This window comes from Pelecanus crispus, chromosome Z, assembly GCF_030463565.1.
Source record: "Pelecanus crispus isolate bPelCri1 chromosome Z, bPelCri1.pri, whole genome shotgun sequence".
NCBI lineage: Eukaryota > Metazoa > Chordata > Aves > Pelecaniformes > Pelecanidae > Pelecanus > Pelecanus crispus.
Window position 1 is genome coordinate 36353091 of NC_134676.1, and position 18345 is coordinate 36371435.

At 37.5% G+C, this 18345-nt stretch overlaps 1 protein-coding gene across 7 annotated transcripts in view; it reads right to left on the reverse strand.

Annotated features, from left to right (window-relative positions):
- NFIB (nuclear factor I B) overlaps positions 1-18345 on the reverse strand; it is a 270788-nt gene that overhangs the window by 47640 nt on the left and 204803 nt on the right. For all 7 annotated transcript variants that reach the window (XM_075727248.1, XM_075727245.1, XM_075727243.1 and 4 more), the window contains exons 4-6: positions 11110-11178; positions 8829-8949; positions 6876-6994 (exon numbers count right to left, since the gene is read on the reverse strand). In XM_075727248.1, the coding sequence (XP_075583363.1) occupies positions 6876-6994; positions 8829-8949; positions 11110-11178 (309 nt within the window). The remainder of the gene's footprint in view (positions 1-6875; positions 6995-8828; positions 8950-11109; positions 11179-18345) is intronic.

The following is an 18345-nucleotide window of genomic DNA, read 5'->3' on the forward strand; positions in this document are numbered from 1 at the left end:
GCCATTTCCAGGAACGCAAAAAAGCAAACCTTTTTGTATGCTTCCTACTGTACCGCCTACTGTATTTGTCTTTCTGTCTGCATTACTAAACATTTTATTACTCTTCATTCATTCAGAAACTGAAGTGTATATGGGCTGAAGTAAAAGTCAGGTCCCTGTTCTGCCCAGAGTAGAAACTTCCTCATCTGCTACTCTGAATATTTGAAGGTTCTTATGAACAAGTTGTAAATTGGTCTAAAGCTATTCTAAACACAGAAAAACAGATAAAATCTCTGTTGCTTTATTTTTGGAGAGAGTGTAAACTTAACATCATTCTCACCTAATAATGGAGGATGTAAATTTTCTTGATGTACAAGCAACTTCATTCATTTTAAGACAACATTTTTGCTGTTCTGTTCATGGATTTTTTTTCTTTCTCTGCATTTTTAATTAAATAAGCATCTGAAAGCTCCTTCACCTATTTTTCTATGCCCAGTGCCTTTCAAGCTCTAAGCACTTTTCATGTTTATGAAAGTAATGTTTAATTTATTTTACATACCAGCAGTTTTTCTTGTAAAATTGCCACCGTGGAAACCAAAAGTAAATCAATTCCCTATTGATTTTAAATTTTGCTCTCATGGCAGAACTACTGATTTCTCACAAGTAGACATAATGTCCATTCATTGAACACTACCAACGTCTTGTTCTGCAACCAGGAGGAAAGAGGAGAACGCAACTTGCAGCCTCCCAGGTGACTCTTCCTTGTTAATGCTATTGTTTGTTACCATGATGCCACTTTCAGCATCATAGCAGCCAACAGGCTAAGAGAAGCCATGGCTAAGAATTTTCTCTGGAAATACACTTTGAAAAGTCACTCTTGGTGAAAAGTTCCTCTCAACTTTATGAATGTGAAGTTATGAAAACTCGTCAAGTGGCAGCATTTGACTACATGCACACATTATACTAGTTAAAAACACAGAAAATTCAGATATATTCATAAGGTGTGCATGGATGTGTGTGTGCGTATATATATATATAAAAAGGTATGTGTATGTGTGTGTATACATTGATTAAAGAGTATTTTGAAATATTAAAAAATACAAAGGCAGATGTAACAGAAGTTACTAACAAGACATAATTGCTTTAAAACATGCTTTGACATACAAGGATTTTGAGAACTCAGACTGAGTAAAAAACACAGAAATGCATTTAACAGATATTCATCAAGGTAAACCTTTGCAAGATGAATTAATCTGTTAGATGGAAACTATGAGTTTCTAAAGCATTAACCTTCAGAAGGAGCACGAGGAGCTGGAAAAAATCCTGAACTCTGTCCAACACAGGCCACCAAAAAGCCAAGGTGATCTGTTACCGTTCTCAACTCCTGGACCACATTAACTACTTCCTCTTTTAGTTCCCTCACTTCGGAAATGAGAATGTCCATCTTTGACGGTCCATGAGAAGAAGGCCCAAGAAGGAAAGAGCCATCGGGAAGGACCCCAATGGGGAAGGAGTGTCCAGTGGGTGGGGAGAAAGCAAAAGGGGACAAGTGTCCAGAAGAGGGGTATCCAACAAAAGGGCTCGGGACCTGAGAAGTGGAGGGTCCAACAGCTGCTGGCCAATCAACGGGTGAAGGCGGTCCAGCTGTTTCAGTTTTAATGGTATGCTGGCATCTTGACTCTTGACTGTTGGTAGAGGTGGGTGAGGTGTAAGAGAGTGAACATGATGAAGAAACTGTAAAATTAAAATTCACTTCATTGTATATTGACATTCAGTATTTCCAGACACCTGACTACTACAGAAATCCACATGAATCTCTCCAGTTTTATCATGACCAGCGTGCATTGGTGATAACCCATTCTATTTATTTACAACATACACAGTGTTGTAACACTATAACAGTAAAACAGATCTCAAGGACAAATACTGAAATTGTCTGCAATTTGTCAATCTAGCTTTTAGAAGGGAAGTCATAGGCGCGCACACACTGTGCTCTGTTCTTCTGATATTCTGGTTTCCCTATGAGTTAAGGAAAAAGTACCTGATTTACTTACCAGTTAATAAATCAAGATGTTCATTAACAGTTCTTACCTTATTAGATCCAAAGTATTTTTCAGCCGCTGCACTAGTCATTAGTTTTGTTAAATTTTTAATAAATTCCTCTTCCAAATAGAGAGGGTGATTTTTTTTTTTTACTGTACAAAAATTTATCCTTCTCAGGATTTCTAAAACAAATTTAGAGCAAATTTACTCATGCAGCAACTTCCACCTATTTCACAAAGTATTACTACATTACTGCAGGAACTCAAAATTTTGTTTAACATAGAAACATGTAAAGAATTCAGTAACAGCAACTTGGAAAAAAGGAAGGCTGCAAGAGATTTACAGCAAATTCCTTTTTAGATCTAGATATATTTCCAATTGGTAGAAATGTTAAGTAAGTCATGGTCGAGACATTAGTGAAGTTAGTAAGACATTCAACTGGCAAAAACAAGGTAGAAGAGAGAACAAGTAACTTGCACAAGATCCGACAGCAGACACAGAAAATGAACTCCTAATTGTCATGTTAGGGCTCTATTTCCAAGTAATGCACAATTCTCAGAGCTGACTTTTTACTTTCTTAGGCTCTGGGATTTCTGGAGGATGGTTAGTTAGGAAGGCTAATGGTAGAGAGAAGATTTAGGAGAAATCTTTGCAGTTATAAACCTGCCTATTTTCTCTGCAGAAAGACCTCACACCTGGTGAAAAAAAATCATGCAAATAGAGTGATATTTTAAGTATTTTAACATAGCAAAAATAATGGCACAAACTACAGAATCTTCTAACAATGACTGAATGTATGTAAAGTCAAAACCAACATCGTAAATCCATAGCAGGGTGTTTTTTTAATCTGTTTTTGAAACTGTTACACATACTTTTGTGGTTACATATATTTTTAAAATAGTCACAAACTTTGCAAGCCTATGAAGTAAACCTCCAGGACAGTATCATGGCTTAACAAGCTTTTCTTTTCTTCCATAAGGATTTATAATCTGACTTCAATAAATACAAATAAAATTTTATTTTTAATCCTGATTTTGGTTAATTACAGGTTTTTTATATTTTTATATCAGAACTATAAGATGCATAACAGTACTAGAGCATTGGATAATGAAGCCACTGCTCATAACCCTTTATGGACTGGCTTTGGCCAACCTTACGCCACCTAAAGTTCCCTTTTTTCAGATAAGCTTACTTATTTCTGCCCAGAATTACATCTTCAAACAGCCAACTCCCCTAAAATAGACTATAAAATACAACATCTGGAAATCTTATCAAAACATTTTTGGAAGTAGTACGACAGGAAAAAGACTGGTAACAGCAAAAGGACAAAGTCTGGAGTTTTACAACTGAAAGTAGAGTGTGGTATGAGGAAGATTTTATTGTAGCTGGGCTACATTTCTTTTTCTTAGTTTCACAAATGCCACATCCTGGCTAAACCACAACTACTCCTGTAGTCATGTTCCTACCCCTCATGATGCATTCTTGCACAGTAAAGAAGCTGTAGAAATTATGAGGATTACAACAGCATCACTCATACAGAATCACTCCTCTCCTGATGTCTACTTACTTACTAAACTACATGATACTTGTTTTTCACAGCAATAAAAGGTTGATCTAACCTGTTCCACCCCACTGTAAATTTTAATCTGTCACATTTTTAATCTCAGCATATTTCTGTGTTAGCCATTAATCTTTGTCCCATCCTCTCTATCAAAATGGTTAGATACCCCTTAGAGACCTACAAAACTCCTGACTACTTTATTCCAACCTGTTTCAGCTATCATTGCTTTATTGTGACTATCGCCAGTTCCAAACTACCATAATCTCATTTCTGCTACTTTATAAATGCAGCTAAATAAAGATATGAAAAGCTTTCATGATAAAAGAATCTTTCAAATCTACATAATTTCTTTCTATGGAAATACATTACACTGGAGTATGCAGATGAAGAAACTAGATCTATTTCACGTCAGAAGTTAGAGACTTTGCTCTGTCAAGTGTGAAACAGAGACAACAAAACTGAAATCAATCATCTATCTTAATATCAACCTTATTTCTGATTTTGTTTCTCTTAGAAAAGTTAAAATTGCATCAGAGTGAAAGAGAAGCTATTTACCCATAAACAAGATGCCTCCACATATTCTTATTTGTGGGTACTGTGGAATGATTCACTTTTCTGGTACTGATGACCTTTGGAGGCTGCCTGGAAAATCAGTGCCTGTTGGGACTACATGAGCATCCCCTGGTGACAGTGGATGAACACCAATATGATCCCAAATGGCCTCTCCTTTTTATTCATTTATGTCTAACCACATATGACATGCAGATCTCCATGAGAGAGAGGGAAGTAGTACCAGTGAGCTCTCTGGCATCAAAACCACATCCAAACTTTTATTTCTATTATCTTTGTGCTTGCATGCATAAGGAAACAGAATATAGGTTTTCACAAATATCATATCCTAGTAAGAGCTCTATGTCTGAAAGGAGCTTTACAAAGATGCCTACTAGTATGAAGATGAAATCAAGCATCTAACAAAATAGCAGCAGAACAAATATGCCAGAAACTGCCACATACCCCTTCTCAGTGAGGCCAGGTACCAAGGACAGGCATTGCAGTCACTACCTTACAGTGTTTCCACAACAGCAGCAGAACCTCAGAAAGTGATTGGAGCCAAACGTAAATGGTTAGGGGCAAAAGGCTTATGCTTCCCCCAGTATAATGGTTTTCAGTCTGGACAGTGGTATAACTGTCCCTCTGCACGAATGGAAGAACATGTTAAGGACAGAAAAAGTCCCTCATAGTGTCTCAAACACAACCTCTCAGACAGGGATCTGGTAAAATTTCACTAGGTCTGGCAGAACAGGATATTCAGGGAGGAATGTAAATTCCAGGAAGCAAAAGTAAAATACAGTGATTCAACTCTATCTCTTTTAGTCTCTCTTTCTCATCTTTTAGTCTCTCTTTCTCATCTTTTGGAGTTCTCTGGTTTATGAAACATATGTAGAAAGTTAAAGGCTTTTTCAGTCCAGAAGTCTAGTTATCCAATGGCACAGAAATTAAGTAAAGGTTCATTGTAAATCTACTCAAGCAATCTGAACAATAACATTGTTCACTACTGATAAATGTGACATGAAGAAGGATGGTAAAACTGAGCAAATCCAGTGTTCATGGAGGACAGTTCTTTGCATGCAGAATGATTCAAGAGCTAAAAAGCAATTGAGATAGTTGCAAACTATAGAGGTGATCTGTGAAAAAATCTGTCAGCAGGACTCAGGCTCAGATGTCTGTGTGGCACTGCATTTCTCAGAAGCCCCTATAGCTCACTCAGCAGCACAAAAGGACTTCATTTCACAAGTGGGGGATATGTGGATACCACTTCAGAGAGGAACAATGGGCTGTTTTCCCCACAACCACAAAAATAATTCATTTAAAAAGCACAAAAATTAGTTGAGGTACAACCCTGTCATTTATGAAAAATTGTAATGAAGTTCATGGCAAAACAGGTAACTCACAGAGGAAAATATTTTGCACAAGGGGGAAGATTCTGGCTGGCAGAACTGCTATTTTGCTGTTCTTAAAGTTGGTTATGCAAAGCCACGGGTAAGGCTTTTTTTCATTTCAACATTGAATGCTGCAAACAGCTAGAAATAAGGAAATATCAGAGGCTCCATGAGAAACAAAAAGTACAAAAGAAACTATGAAGAAAAAGACTAGTAAACATTGTGTGGGAGGAACAGCCTAATGATGAGAACACAGATCAGAGGGTAGGCAAAAGCAGATTAAAAGGAGACCAACTATAACGAAAATGTGAAAATTAAAGGCAGCTGAATTAAATACCAAATCACATGCTACATTGCACATGGAGATGAAAGATAAAACTTAGCAGGTGAAAAAAAAGACAGGAAAAATAGAGAAGCCTAAAACAATATAAAAATTATGTAAGACCAACGGGTCGGTCGGTTACTGAAGAACTGAGAGCAACGATGAGCAGTGCACAGGGAAAAGGAGGGCAAACATTGGAAGATCAGCAAAGGAAGCAACAGCATGTCTTTTTCTCTGTTTCACTTTTACATACTGTGCTGTACATTTCACAGACTCTCCAAATAGTTGCAGCACCTCAGCCACAGGATCCATTAACCAACACTGTTCAAAATACATATGAGCTTAAACACATTTTCACATCACAAAGGTGAGGAAAAAGACAGTACTGGAATCTACGTTTATAAAGCATCAAGATAACATGAGGGAAAGTTAGGACAATTAATTTTACTGTTTTGACAGCCATAACTTTCTTCTCCGCATAAACATGTTCCGTGCTTCTGATAACCCAAAACACAGCAACGCTTACCAACACCCTTTAGTATATGGATATAGTCCCATAGAGCCATGTGTACTTTTCAGAAAAGAGGCTATTGGACCTATTTGAAGTCACATAGTATGGATTAAACACACATACAGCAGTCTGTCATGGTAAAACAAAAACTCAGTAAAGTAGTGTTGACTCAACCATAGTATGGAGATGTTTTGGTTTTCACTTGAAACCATTGTACTCAAAATCCTGGTGGCATGATCGCAGCATACACAATATCAAGTACCTCACTTGTCACACATCATTTCAAACAATAGATAAGGCAGTCACCAGATGGAAAAATTATTATGAAGTTGTTTATATCGTATCCTGTTGACTGTTGGTTTTAACTACATTTACAAAACCAGAAAATACACGTAGTAGACAGAAAAATAATGATTCTTCTAAAACCCCATCATTTTATTGCAGTAATGGAAAGGCAGATGCAGAGATTTATTGTATATTTAAATATACTTTGAGGTAAAATGGTCCTGTGTTACTCACCTTGATCTCTTTCATGCCATGTCCGACTCCCCGCAGCTGGTGAATTTGGAGAAGGATAAAAGTCTCCGGTCGGGCTTGGCTCCATATTTTCATCTATGGAGATAGTTTTGGGTCTTTTGCTGTTGAAGTAATGTAAGATTTGGCAGTGAATATGATATGCAGCTAGTAGAGGTACATAAACTGTTTGGATTTCAACAAGTATTTCAATAGAAAGTAATTCATGCACATAAAACACAAAAAAGTGGATTTTAGAGCTCACATTGATTTACATAGACAATGTTATTTAATAATATGTAATGCAGATATGTGCTTGCATTTTTCACATGATTTAATACTTCAGAGATCATATGAACGGGTAATGAAGTCTACCAGCATTTGGCTGAACAACCAAGAAACCAGTTCCTGCAACCCACCAAAGAAAGATTGTGTCATCAGAGTGTTAAACACTGCAGAAGCTATGAAAGCAAAACAAAGCACTAGAAAATTATTACTAACAAAGTCAAGGTAAACCAGGAACTTTTCTGAATGTCCTAATAAGGAAAAGGTGTAGATTACTGTATTTCACCGGGTCAAAATCCTAAGCTTTTCAAAGAGGTTTAACCTGAAACAAAGACTTTTCATTTTAGACTACTTTAATTAAAAACAACAAAGGCCCATATTTCAAGTCACACTATATAAAATGAGGCAACACTTCAATACAGTGGAGGGAAGTCAAGTTTCTTCATAACAATATATACTGAAGCTGTTATGCTGACTGCCAGATAAAACCAGGATGAAGGTTTTAATGTTGTTGTTGGTAATTATTATTATTATTATTATTATTATTATTATTATTATTATTATTATTATTATTATTATTATTATTATTATTATTATTTGGACAACACTGTGAGAATTAATCCATCAATTTCTAAAATGTACTAGGTGAACTGCTGAGCTGAAAATACAATGGATTGAAATAGGGGAATATGAGCAAATAACTCAGAAGTACCAGGTGCTGGTGGAAGAGCACCCCTGCACCCTGACAGTTCTGTTAAATCCTGTCCCACTGGGCAGACACTTCCTGACTTACTGAGTTGCAGAAACACGGGGCAATGAGCGGTCCTGTAGTGCTTATGATTTCATGATACATCATACAGTTTCAGAAAACCACGGGGGCCCAGGGGTGTGACAGACAGTACATTATCTGAGAATCAGAAGGTGCGCACAGCAGGCTCTCCACTTCTGTGGGCCCACCAGCTGCTCCTGAGAGAGGGAATGGGGTCTTTTTCAGAGTTGGGAGAAGGGAACGTGTTGAAGCAAGGAAGAAGTGGGTTCCTCAGATCAAACTGCCTGTAGCAGGCATATGGAGACCCTTGAGAAAAACTAGAGAGCCTGTGCCTACCTCACATGTTCCTCCTTGTTCCCACTGTGCTGGGAAATGCCCCTTCTAAAGGTGAGGCAGGAAACACACTTTCCTAATGCTATGGATAAAGACACCTTGTCTTTATATACCTGTCCTAATGCCTTTTCCACAGGAAACAGTAACTGCCCCAACATATCTGTCAAGACGGTGGCCCAAGAGGGAGCCCTCAAAGACAGCCTTTGTGCCTACAACCACCTTGTGGCATCAAGCCCTGCCAGCCTGTTCCCAGCTGCTAGACGTTCCTGCAACTCAGAAGCAGCTTCAGGATGTGTTGCTGTTCTCTTGGCCGATGATTTAGTAAGCACTTCAAACCCTGACAAAAGTTATCTTCTTTGATACCAACAGTAATGACGGGCAATAATGACACTACCTCAGATTACATTTGTAACATATATAACTATGCATAGATTATGGTAACATACATAAGTAGCCTACCTCACAAAATCAGAGGAAATTCATAAAACAGTTGGCTGCTGACAGTACTTGTGAATTGCTTGTTCTACACTATTAAACCTGATTTCACATTAGCACTTTTTTCAAGTTTTTACCTGCTTGGTGGAGAGGACAAGGACCTCTGTAGATTTACACCCGAATTCATATCATGGTAATATGGCTGACTCGGAAGCTCTCCAATTGGGAAGTTCACTCCAGTTCCCTGGGTTATGGGTGCTGAAAAACACATCATCATAATGAGTCAAAGATAATATTCTATCTTTTTAGCCATCTTTTCATTTTTAACACTGGGAAAAACATCAAGATGTTAGTACATGTATCTAATTTCCTGCCTGTTGCAGAAACCAAGTACAGACAAGTTCTATCAATGTTTATATATCTAAAAAAGTGAATTATCTTCCCCAGTCCCTAGAAATCCCTTAGCAGTTATACAGACAGAATATATTTGTTGTATAACAGGTAACTTGGAATCATCAATATGAGAAAGGTAACACAAACCTTGGCACAAAGTCAAGCCTTCTGTAGAAGGACTTTTCTAATGAATGAGGCAAGGTTTATAAGGACAGCTAACATTATTTATTAAAGAACTGAAATAACTGGAAAGAAAAAACTTGGGGACACGTAAATTCCTTTTCTCTTAATGTTACTTCTTTTTATTAATAATAGCCTTCTGTGCTGACAGCTTGTTTTGCTACCTTCTTTTTCTTTCACCCAGTGAGTGCCACAGGCACTGCTTTGCATACGTACACCCACACCCACACCCACACCCACACACACACACACATTCAGCATTATCTTTACTTCCTTACAGAGTCTGTGTACCATACATCTTGGCATTTCAAGAATAAATTATATGTTACATATTGTGGTGTATTTACCTTTGTTCACTGTCTGTGCATTGTGCTTTTTAACTACCTTTGGCACTTAAAAGAATAATTGCATGTTATGTAATGTATCTGAAGGTTTGTATTTTTCCTGACAGTTAAAGTACAACTCTGTTGTGGCTTGAGGTTAAACAAATGCATGGTAAGAAATCCCACAGAAACCACATGCTTTAAAGCTTATTATTAGAAGTATATCGTGTATAACAACTGCAGAAGGTACAATTTCATAACATAACTACAATATCGATTATTTTTTCATCTGAATGGCCTGATACTTTAAAATGTATTTAACCACCTGACAAATAAAAGATAGCTAGCTGTATTTCACACATCCTCAGCCTCCTAAACCAGCAAAATCGTATCTTCAGCAAGCAAAAAAAAAAGTATGTCTTAACACTGCAGGATGGCAATGCTCAGTATTTTGCTGAAGGACTTAACATAATTTTAATTGGTGAATATTAATTTGTAACCACAGCAAATGAAATGACACATGCATCTTAAGCATCACCAAGTTAATTAAATTCCTCAAGCATCCTGACTTGGCATGAATTAGCTCCTGTGCAAAATTTGGACAGACAGTTTTGAAAACTTCTGCCTCACTGGTTTTATCCTCACCTCATCAGAAAAGAGATTTTCCTGGACCATTCAGTTGTAATAATGTCGGTGTCATCACTGTGGATGCTTCTAACTATAACTTTCAAGTATTTTTGTTCACTTCCTAATGAAGTCTTAAGAGAAATACTTTAATAGTGTTGATACTAAAGGGAGAAAAGAAGCGTTCAGAAAGCAGTGTCAAATGAAAGTGTGCACTGGTTTTATGCCATACTATTATAGCAAATGCTTAGATGTCAACAAAATACATCTTCTTACTTATATTCATTTTGTTTTTTCTTTCTGCATTAAAAGCTCCACTGTCCTTTACATTTTATATTACTTTTTTTTGTATGTTTGTGTGCATAACATTTCTGATGCCAAAACAAACAAATGTAGTTAGAAATTCTATTACAGCCAGTGCTACAAGTAAAAGAAATACAAGCGTACAATACATAAAGTTAGTCATCCTTTATATCCATGCTGTGATTTTTCTTTTAAGAGCTACAAATTCAAAAGCAAACTAAAAGAATGATCAGATGGTTTAGCAAAATCCAAGGATGTGCAGGACAACCTTAAAAAGCTGCAAGTCTAACAAGTAGGTTTTGTTAAGTATGGTAATTTTATTGATATATCAGTTCATTAAGTTGTTCAGAGGGACACATAACAAATTGATTCAATCTTTAAATATTGAAGAGACAAAAGAAGGCTTCTGCTCAGTTTATTAGAAACACATGCATGATGTACTGTAATACTGTGGTCAAAGATATCAAAACTGTCCGTGCTTACAGGCATTTCCTATGCATCTTACATGCTGGGGAGAAAAAAAAAACTTCAAGAAAAAAACCTTCACTTGATTATAGCAGGCTTTGGAAATGATTAAATGCAAATGATAACTTACTTCTGGACACCCTCACAAGTTCTGACACGTTGAACACTCCAGATTTTACGAAACTGTCCTCAAGGTACACTGAAAAAGATCACAATATCATAATCAGTATAATGAGAAGATTAATAAATAACTATAGGTAAGTTTATACACCAGCTAACAACAGTATCAACAGAGTCCCAGAACCATAATACACAGACCAAAGTACATTGAAAGCTGAGCACAGGATCTAATGAGAGCTGAAATTCAGGCAGAGGTGCAAAAAATCTTGAGGAGTTGTGAGAAAGCAATTTTTTAATATGTGTATGAAAACTGACAAGCAGTACACTGAGTTCCTAGCTAACCATCCAGAAAAATGTCTAATAACTACTTTCTTTTATTAGTATCTTCAATTTTTAAGTCAGTATTGAAGAACTGTATCAGCTGGACTAAGCAATTTCATAGAGCAGTCCTGTCCTTGCATACATTTCTGTTAAATAGACTTTTACTTAACTCTTACCCTGCTGATAGTGACTTTACACTACCACCTCCATTACCAAATCATCCCCTCTGAGGCAGATGAGGGTTTTGCTATTATTGCCAGTAAAGACAGGAACTGGGCAAAACAGCTGAGCTGTTCAGTGGGGTTTTTAGATACATTCTGAATTATATATCTAGAAACCTATCTTTAAGAAACCATATATTATTGTTTTGGTTTATGTTTACTTATTCTAAGACAAATGTATATGATATACTTTCCCTGCTGTGAAATTCAGGCACAAATTGGACTATGGCAGTGGAACAACAGCTGATAATCAAGACCTATCTCAGTAGTGTAACTAGATAACCTTATAAAAAGGGACCTGAGAAACCCAGGTTTCTGTGGAAGTCTCATATCAATAATCACTGCATAAGCTGACCCGACTGAATTTGAGATTACATGACATCACAGCCCTTACAGGTAGAAATGCCAACCATTTACCAACAGAAATATTTAGATCTATAGTTGGTGCACATTGCTGCTCCAACAGTATTATTTTTTTATTTGCTTTCATGTGAGACAGTGCACTAAGAATTTCTTACTGTGGTTTCTCTAATCTTTTTTCTGAATTAACACAGCTTTTTTCTTTTGGAAATACGCTGTCAATTTTCTGTTCCAAATGCTTGAATGAGTAAAAGCACTCTAAATGTCTTAACTAACAAAACAAACAGATAAAAAATGCACCTACTGGACTATTTACTGATTTGGAAAACAATGGCAATTATTGCTTTCATCTTCAAGTATTTTAAGAAAACACTGCCACTATAATCAGAAAAGTGACTGTAAAAGCAGTACACTCCACTTGAGAGATCTGTCCTTGGTACATCTGGAGAAATCTCTACTTACTTTTCAGGGTCAAACAAGGAGGGCAGAGGCAAAAAGAGCAGTTTTCACTGCTTACTGGCAGTCTCCCTAGGCCCACAGAGCCACCTCACCCAGCACCTCTGATATTATTTACCAGTGCAGGTATAAACAATGCATCTGACAACTCAAGCTGAAAGAATGTGCGTGCATCCAACTAAGCACGTTTCCTGATATCTGTGTTACGCTGTTACACCTATAAGCAAATGTCAGTCTTCCCCAGCTCAAAAACCATCCCAGGAGCAAGTGCAGGGGGCGTGCAGAGCACCATAGGCCTGTGGGATTATCCTGAATGATGTTATGCCAGTGCCATCATCTTCTCATCTTCCAGTAAACATCACTTCATACAACATCCCTGCACGTCTCTGTTTCCACTAGTAGCTCTGCAGGTCTCCCTTTCTTTTTATTTCACTTCCTTTCACATTCCTCTCCCTCTCATTTTCAACAGCTTCTCTCCATATCCATTACTTTTTCCTCTGTTACTGTCCTTCACCTGGACGTCGCAGGCCTCACTGCAACCTTATTCATCTCCCGTTTCTAAGAAATAAGACTTTCTCTTTCATCTTCTGCATTCTCTTGCACCCTTTCTCCATGTGTTTTGTGTGGATGAAAACATGACATGGCTTCTCAAATATTTACTTCTTTATTTGACAGAACTTGGCATACCTATATCATAAAAAATTGCAAAGAGTTAACGTTTCTTTTTCCCTTCCTCCTGAGTTTTCATTTTTTAATCTAAGAATGAGCAATCTGGATGAATGCTAATAATTCCTCCGACAATGGCAATCTTTCCCTTCTCTGCCTATTTCCTTCAGCAAGAACATTCTGAAGTAGTAAATGGAAGGGAGACTTCCAAAGAAAAATCTGGTTTCTTGATTTTAGTTGGCCTGTAAGTGAAGTGTGGCTTAAAGCCAGTGTACAAACATGCAGCCAGCTCTGGAGATGGTAATGAGACAAGACTGAACTTCTCTGCTGCTTATCCAAATATCACTACTTTGAAGCACAACTTCTCTCAGTCAAGTTCAGCTAACTTGAGAGGAGCTTTACCCAAGCGTAGATTAGTCAAGCTATCATTACAGTGAGAACAAGCCTCAAGGCTCATATTAAAAAAATAAAATGACCATGTAGGATTTTATATGTAAGAACACAGATGTATACATGTGTATGCACGCATACACACAGACACACATGTTAAATCTTCAGCCTTCTCTCATGAATTCTTTGTTTTTCTCACCAGCAATACTCAGAATACCCACATAACATAAAGAGCAATACAGCATGTTTCTCTCCTTGAGATAATGAAACGGGAGCAGGGAAAATATTCTGCCACTGAGTGGTACCACTATTTATCACTCCCTCACAGAAGGATGTATTGCTGACTGATAGATCACTGTCTTTCACCCAGGTTTCTCCCTGCCTTGGATGGTCCAAAAATAATAACACCCACAGATATATGCAAATGCTTTGCCTGGCATTAGGAAAGAGGGAAGCTACAGCTATTGACAATCTCAATCAACTTAAAAAAACAGCTTGATTTTTTTCTCTATGTAATGTGACAAAATATTATTAAAAAATTGATGCAACAATAAACAGTCTATGTCACAGGCACTGAGCAACTTCATCCTGAGACTTATGTTCTAACAGGGAAGGTGCATTCCAGTGGTGCCTCCAAGTGCAGAAAAATAAACACAGTGTGTTCAGTTCCAGCACCAGTGGACTTCCAACAGTTTTAACTAGTTAGGAAGACAATCCATGGTGGGTATGTTACAGAACTGTTCTTGGCTCGCAGCTGTGCAATAGGAAAATGTTCTGTGCCATTAAACTGCTGTAATTTGTTGTAGAAACGTGCACTCTACATACAATAAAGGATAGACAACAAGACTGTATGCAGCAGGACAACTGTATACGACATTTTGACTTTATGGTGTGAGACACTGCTTTTTACATTGTGAAGCTGATATCCTTATTGAATAAGATTTAACATTCACATTCACATCATTACACTGCATAGAAGAAAAAAAATGTGGTGATACTCCGTACGGTATAGGTCTTACTGGTTTTTTGATTAAGCATTCCCTAATGCATTGCTTGCATTAACATGTTAAAGAGCCTTAAATTAGCATTCTTGGTGTGTGTTTCTGATCTGTTCAGTACAGAAACTAATGCACTTGATAAGTCTATTGTAGTATTCCTCACAGAGGATTTGTTGTATCTTTTGATGGTCATGATAAAACTTTGACGTCTTTATTGTTCAAACTTAACATAAGCATCGAGTATTGTCATTTATTAAAACTCATATTGCCTCTGAAATGCATTTCAATAATTGTCATTATTCTTAAAAATCTGAGTTCTACAAAAGAACATTTCTGCCAAAATCACCATAGTGCAATTCTGTATAGTCAGTAACTTCCAAAATGCATAAATAGCAGTGGATTTTTTTCTGTATTTCCTTTTAGTTTTTGTACACAGTGAGTATAAAATCTGTCTTCTCTCCTTACCTTTTTTACAGACAACTAATTTCTGAAAAATACATTTTCCAAACAATACTACAATGACCAGACCAGTGCCATTAACGATGAAAGACAAACAGGTTAAGCCGAGATCAAGCTCCTCTCATACAGTCAGTAACAGGAGAAACCTTCAGTAACACCTCCAACTGCTGTAGAAGTTATTGTGCCCTAGTCCTTACATATCTTCCATTCTATTCCTGCACTGAGTTACAAGTATAGCTTTTAACCATGGAAAAAAAAGTTGTTTAAACATACTGAAAAATATTTTCAGTTTGCACTAACATGTACTGTAAAGGGCTTGTTCTCACACTACTTAAAAGCTTACCAGTGACGTCTGGCTTTACAAATCTTTAGCCAGCCTTTTTTACGTCTTCTGATTTAATTGTACCTTTATGAATAGAATGTCTGTTTACGTTCTGCTGCATATTGACTTGTGCGAAAACTTAAAATTGCTTCCTGGTATCTTTACACATCTATTTTTTCCACTGATACAGCCTTGATTTTGAGCAACTTATAAAACAAGAGTAAGGATCCAATCAGTGCAAGAAAGAATTTGTATTATTGTACTATTTCTGAGGTCTTTAAAAAGACAGGTTCAACATCAGGAGCTACTGGGGAAAAAAGGCTGGAATCTTCAGCCTGGTGTACAAAATACTAGCAGAGAGCTGTATCTTGACTTTAAGTTATGCAATGTAATGTTCTGGATGCTGCTACAGGTTTTTTTTTACTTCTGAAACTGCTACAATTAAAGATTAAATAATTTCATTGTATAGCTTCTTTTGTTTGGGTCTTTCAAAACTAACTTTTTAAGGATCAACTCTTGCTGCTCTCTGCAGTATCTAACTTCCACAGGAAGCTCTTTAGTTTCAGCAGGAATCCTAGTGGCATACAGCTACTATTCACAGTCAGAACTGGTAGTCAAAAATTAGTCTCACACTGTTCATCATAAGTTAACAGTCAGCAGACTTGCAGTTTGTTTTCTTATTGCTTGCATTTTGAAGCCAGTATCTTAAAAAGAGTACCAGAAACAGGTTACCACTGAAACAGAATTTCTTAAAGGTAGTTAAGGGTGGATAACATGAGCCAAGGAGTGACACAGAAGATTTCAGTGTTGATGCCATTTGAGACAGTTGAACTAAGGTCTGTCCAGAGTATGAGGCTATTTTGGTTACCGCACAATTGTCTCCGGCCTTCTCGCATGCCCACGGTTTGTTTTGTTTTTTTTCCTGAAAGTTGCAATGATGTTGTAACTGGGGCAGGAAACAAACATATTGCAAAAAGATCCCCTGACTCCACTGAACTTTTTAGTACAATAAGGAACCAAAAAGCTGCCTGTGCCATTTTCAAAAACAAATCAGCTTTTCAATACTCTCAAGTTGATAACCAGAACCATAATGTCCTTCAATGCTGCAGTAATCTGAATAATTAAGCATCTGGTTTAACGGACCAGGTACCAAAAAGGAATCTTCTAGTGTCAACGCAGATTTCTGGAATTCTAACATAACAGTTTTTAGTAAATTCTTGCTCTGCGCATGCTTTGATGTAAAAACTATTGTGCTCACCATTGAACACAACAGCATCAGAAGCGAACATGCATCAAAATCACAGCATCATTTATTTACAGAGTAGGTTCATAAAGAAGGATAGCCGATGCAAACAAAAATTCAGAAGTAATCCTAAGCCAGTAGACAGTACTAATTACCCACACTAAATTTCAAACCAGTATGCAAGGCCAAAAACTCTTCCTCTTGGAAAAAGGGGCTGTACAATCTGTGCAGATTTCTGATTGTTGAGATAGCACAGCTGCGTTCTGCCCCCAGAATGCCCCACCCGGCTCAGGGCTGAGAGGCTGGCAAGGAAGAGTATCACCTCTCAATCACTGGCATTACTAATTCACAGAGCATTTGGGAAAGGGAGAACTCCTCAGAAAATCAAGCCCTAACCAAGCCCAACCCTGGTTTATTTGAAGATCACTATCTGAGATGGCACGGCTGCAGGCATACGGGAAACAGCAAGCATTTCAGAATATCCACTCCCATGCTGAAAAAGCAAGGTGAATACATGTTTGTTTAAATACAGTTCTGTCTGAATCCCCAAACTGCTACTATGGCATCATTGCTTCCACAAGAAAAGCTGCTTACAATGATGAGACCAGGGAATATCTCTTCTATTCCTATTAATTAGGGGGCTAATTCCCCATCCACAAGAGGGTAACTTGCAGTACAGTAAAACAATGAAACCATCTGTGTTCTGAGTCATTCAAAACTCGAAGACATTTGCTTACTGCATTTCCAAAAGAGAGCAAAGGTTGAGACCACATACTCTTCAGAGGTTATTTCTGAAAGTATACATTCTAAAACTTAAAACTGAAATACTTCTATCTAAACCAGTCATATATAGGTAAATTTATTACACATTTCTTAGGGCTTCATCCAAAAAGAATGTTATCCCTATGGCTGCTAGCCCATATGAAAGAGCAAAAAAAGCCTTTGGGGCTCTACAGCTGCAAGAGAGATTTGCATATTGAGAGATAGGTGAGGCTGGTGGCAAGGTTTTTGGCAACACCTTCTTTAATTAGGAGAAAAAAAAAAAATTAATAGATGGTGATTTCACTCAGATCTTCTTTGGAAATGGTTCCCAGAATAAAATTTCTGGTGAAAACAGAAGGGGAAAACCAATTCCAGAACAGTGAGGCTGGGGCTGGGGATTCACATACCTATGCCTCATTCAGATTAAGGATCTTACCACCAGATGAGTTCCCTGACAACATAACATGGGTTACTGTGGAGGAAAGAAAAAGGGAAACAGTGGGGAGGTATGAAAGGCAGAGAGACAGTTTCTCAATCTTTCTGTCTAAAAGTGTGTCACTTCATATAAGTAATGTAATATTCATCAGCACACAGGCTCAAACCTGAGTCATCTGCATTCCTCATTCAACCCTGACTGATGTTATAGAGTCTGCAAAATTTACATGAAAATATTCCTTGGGCCAGCTAAAGTGGAATAAATTCTATCAGGAAAAAAACCTAGCAGGTCCCACTTGCTAGGAAACATAGCTCTAACAACCTCTGAACTCATCTGCTTGGATAAAAGCAAAAATCTGAACACACTTGTCTTCCCTCACCAATGAGGTTCATCACTGTCTGTGTCAGGATGGTTTGGTTTCCTTTACACCTTCTGAAATGTTATCTTTTGTATTCCCCAATGCTGGACAAGAATAGCTTTGAAATCTTGAAGGGACCTGTACAAGAAGAGACTATTCTTCTCCCCGCTCCATCCAGAAGACAAAAGATGAAGGACATGAAGCACCAGTAGGAACTGGTATCCACTCCCTCAGGCTTCCAGTTCTCGATTCCT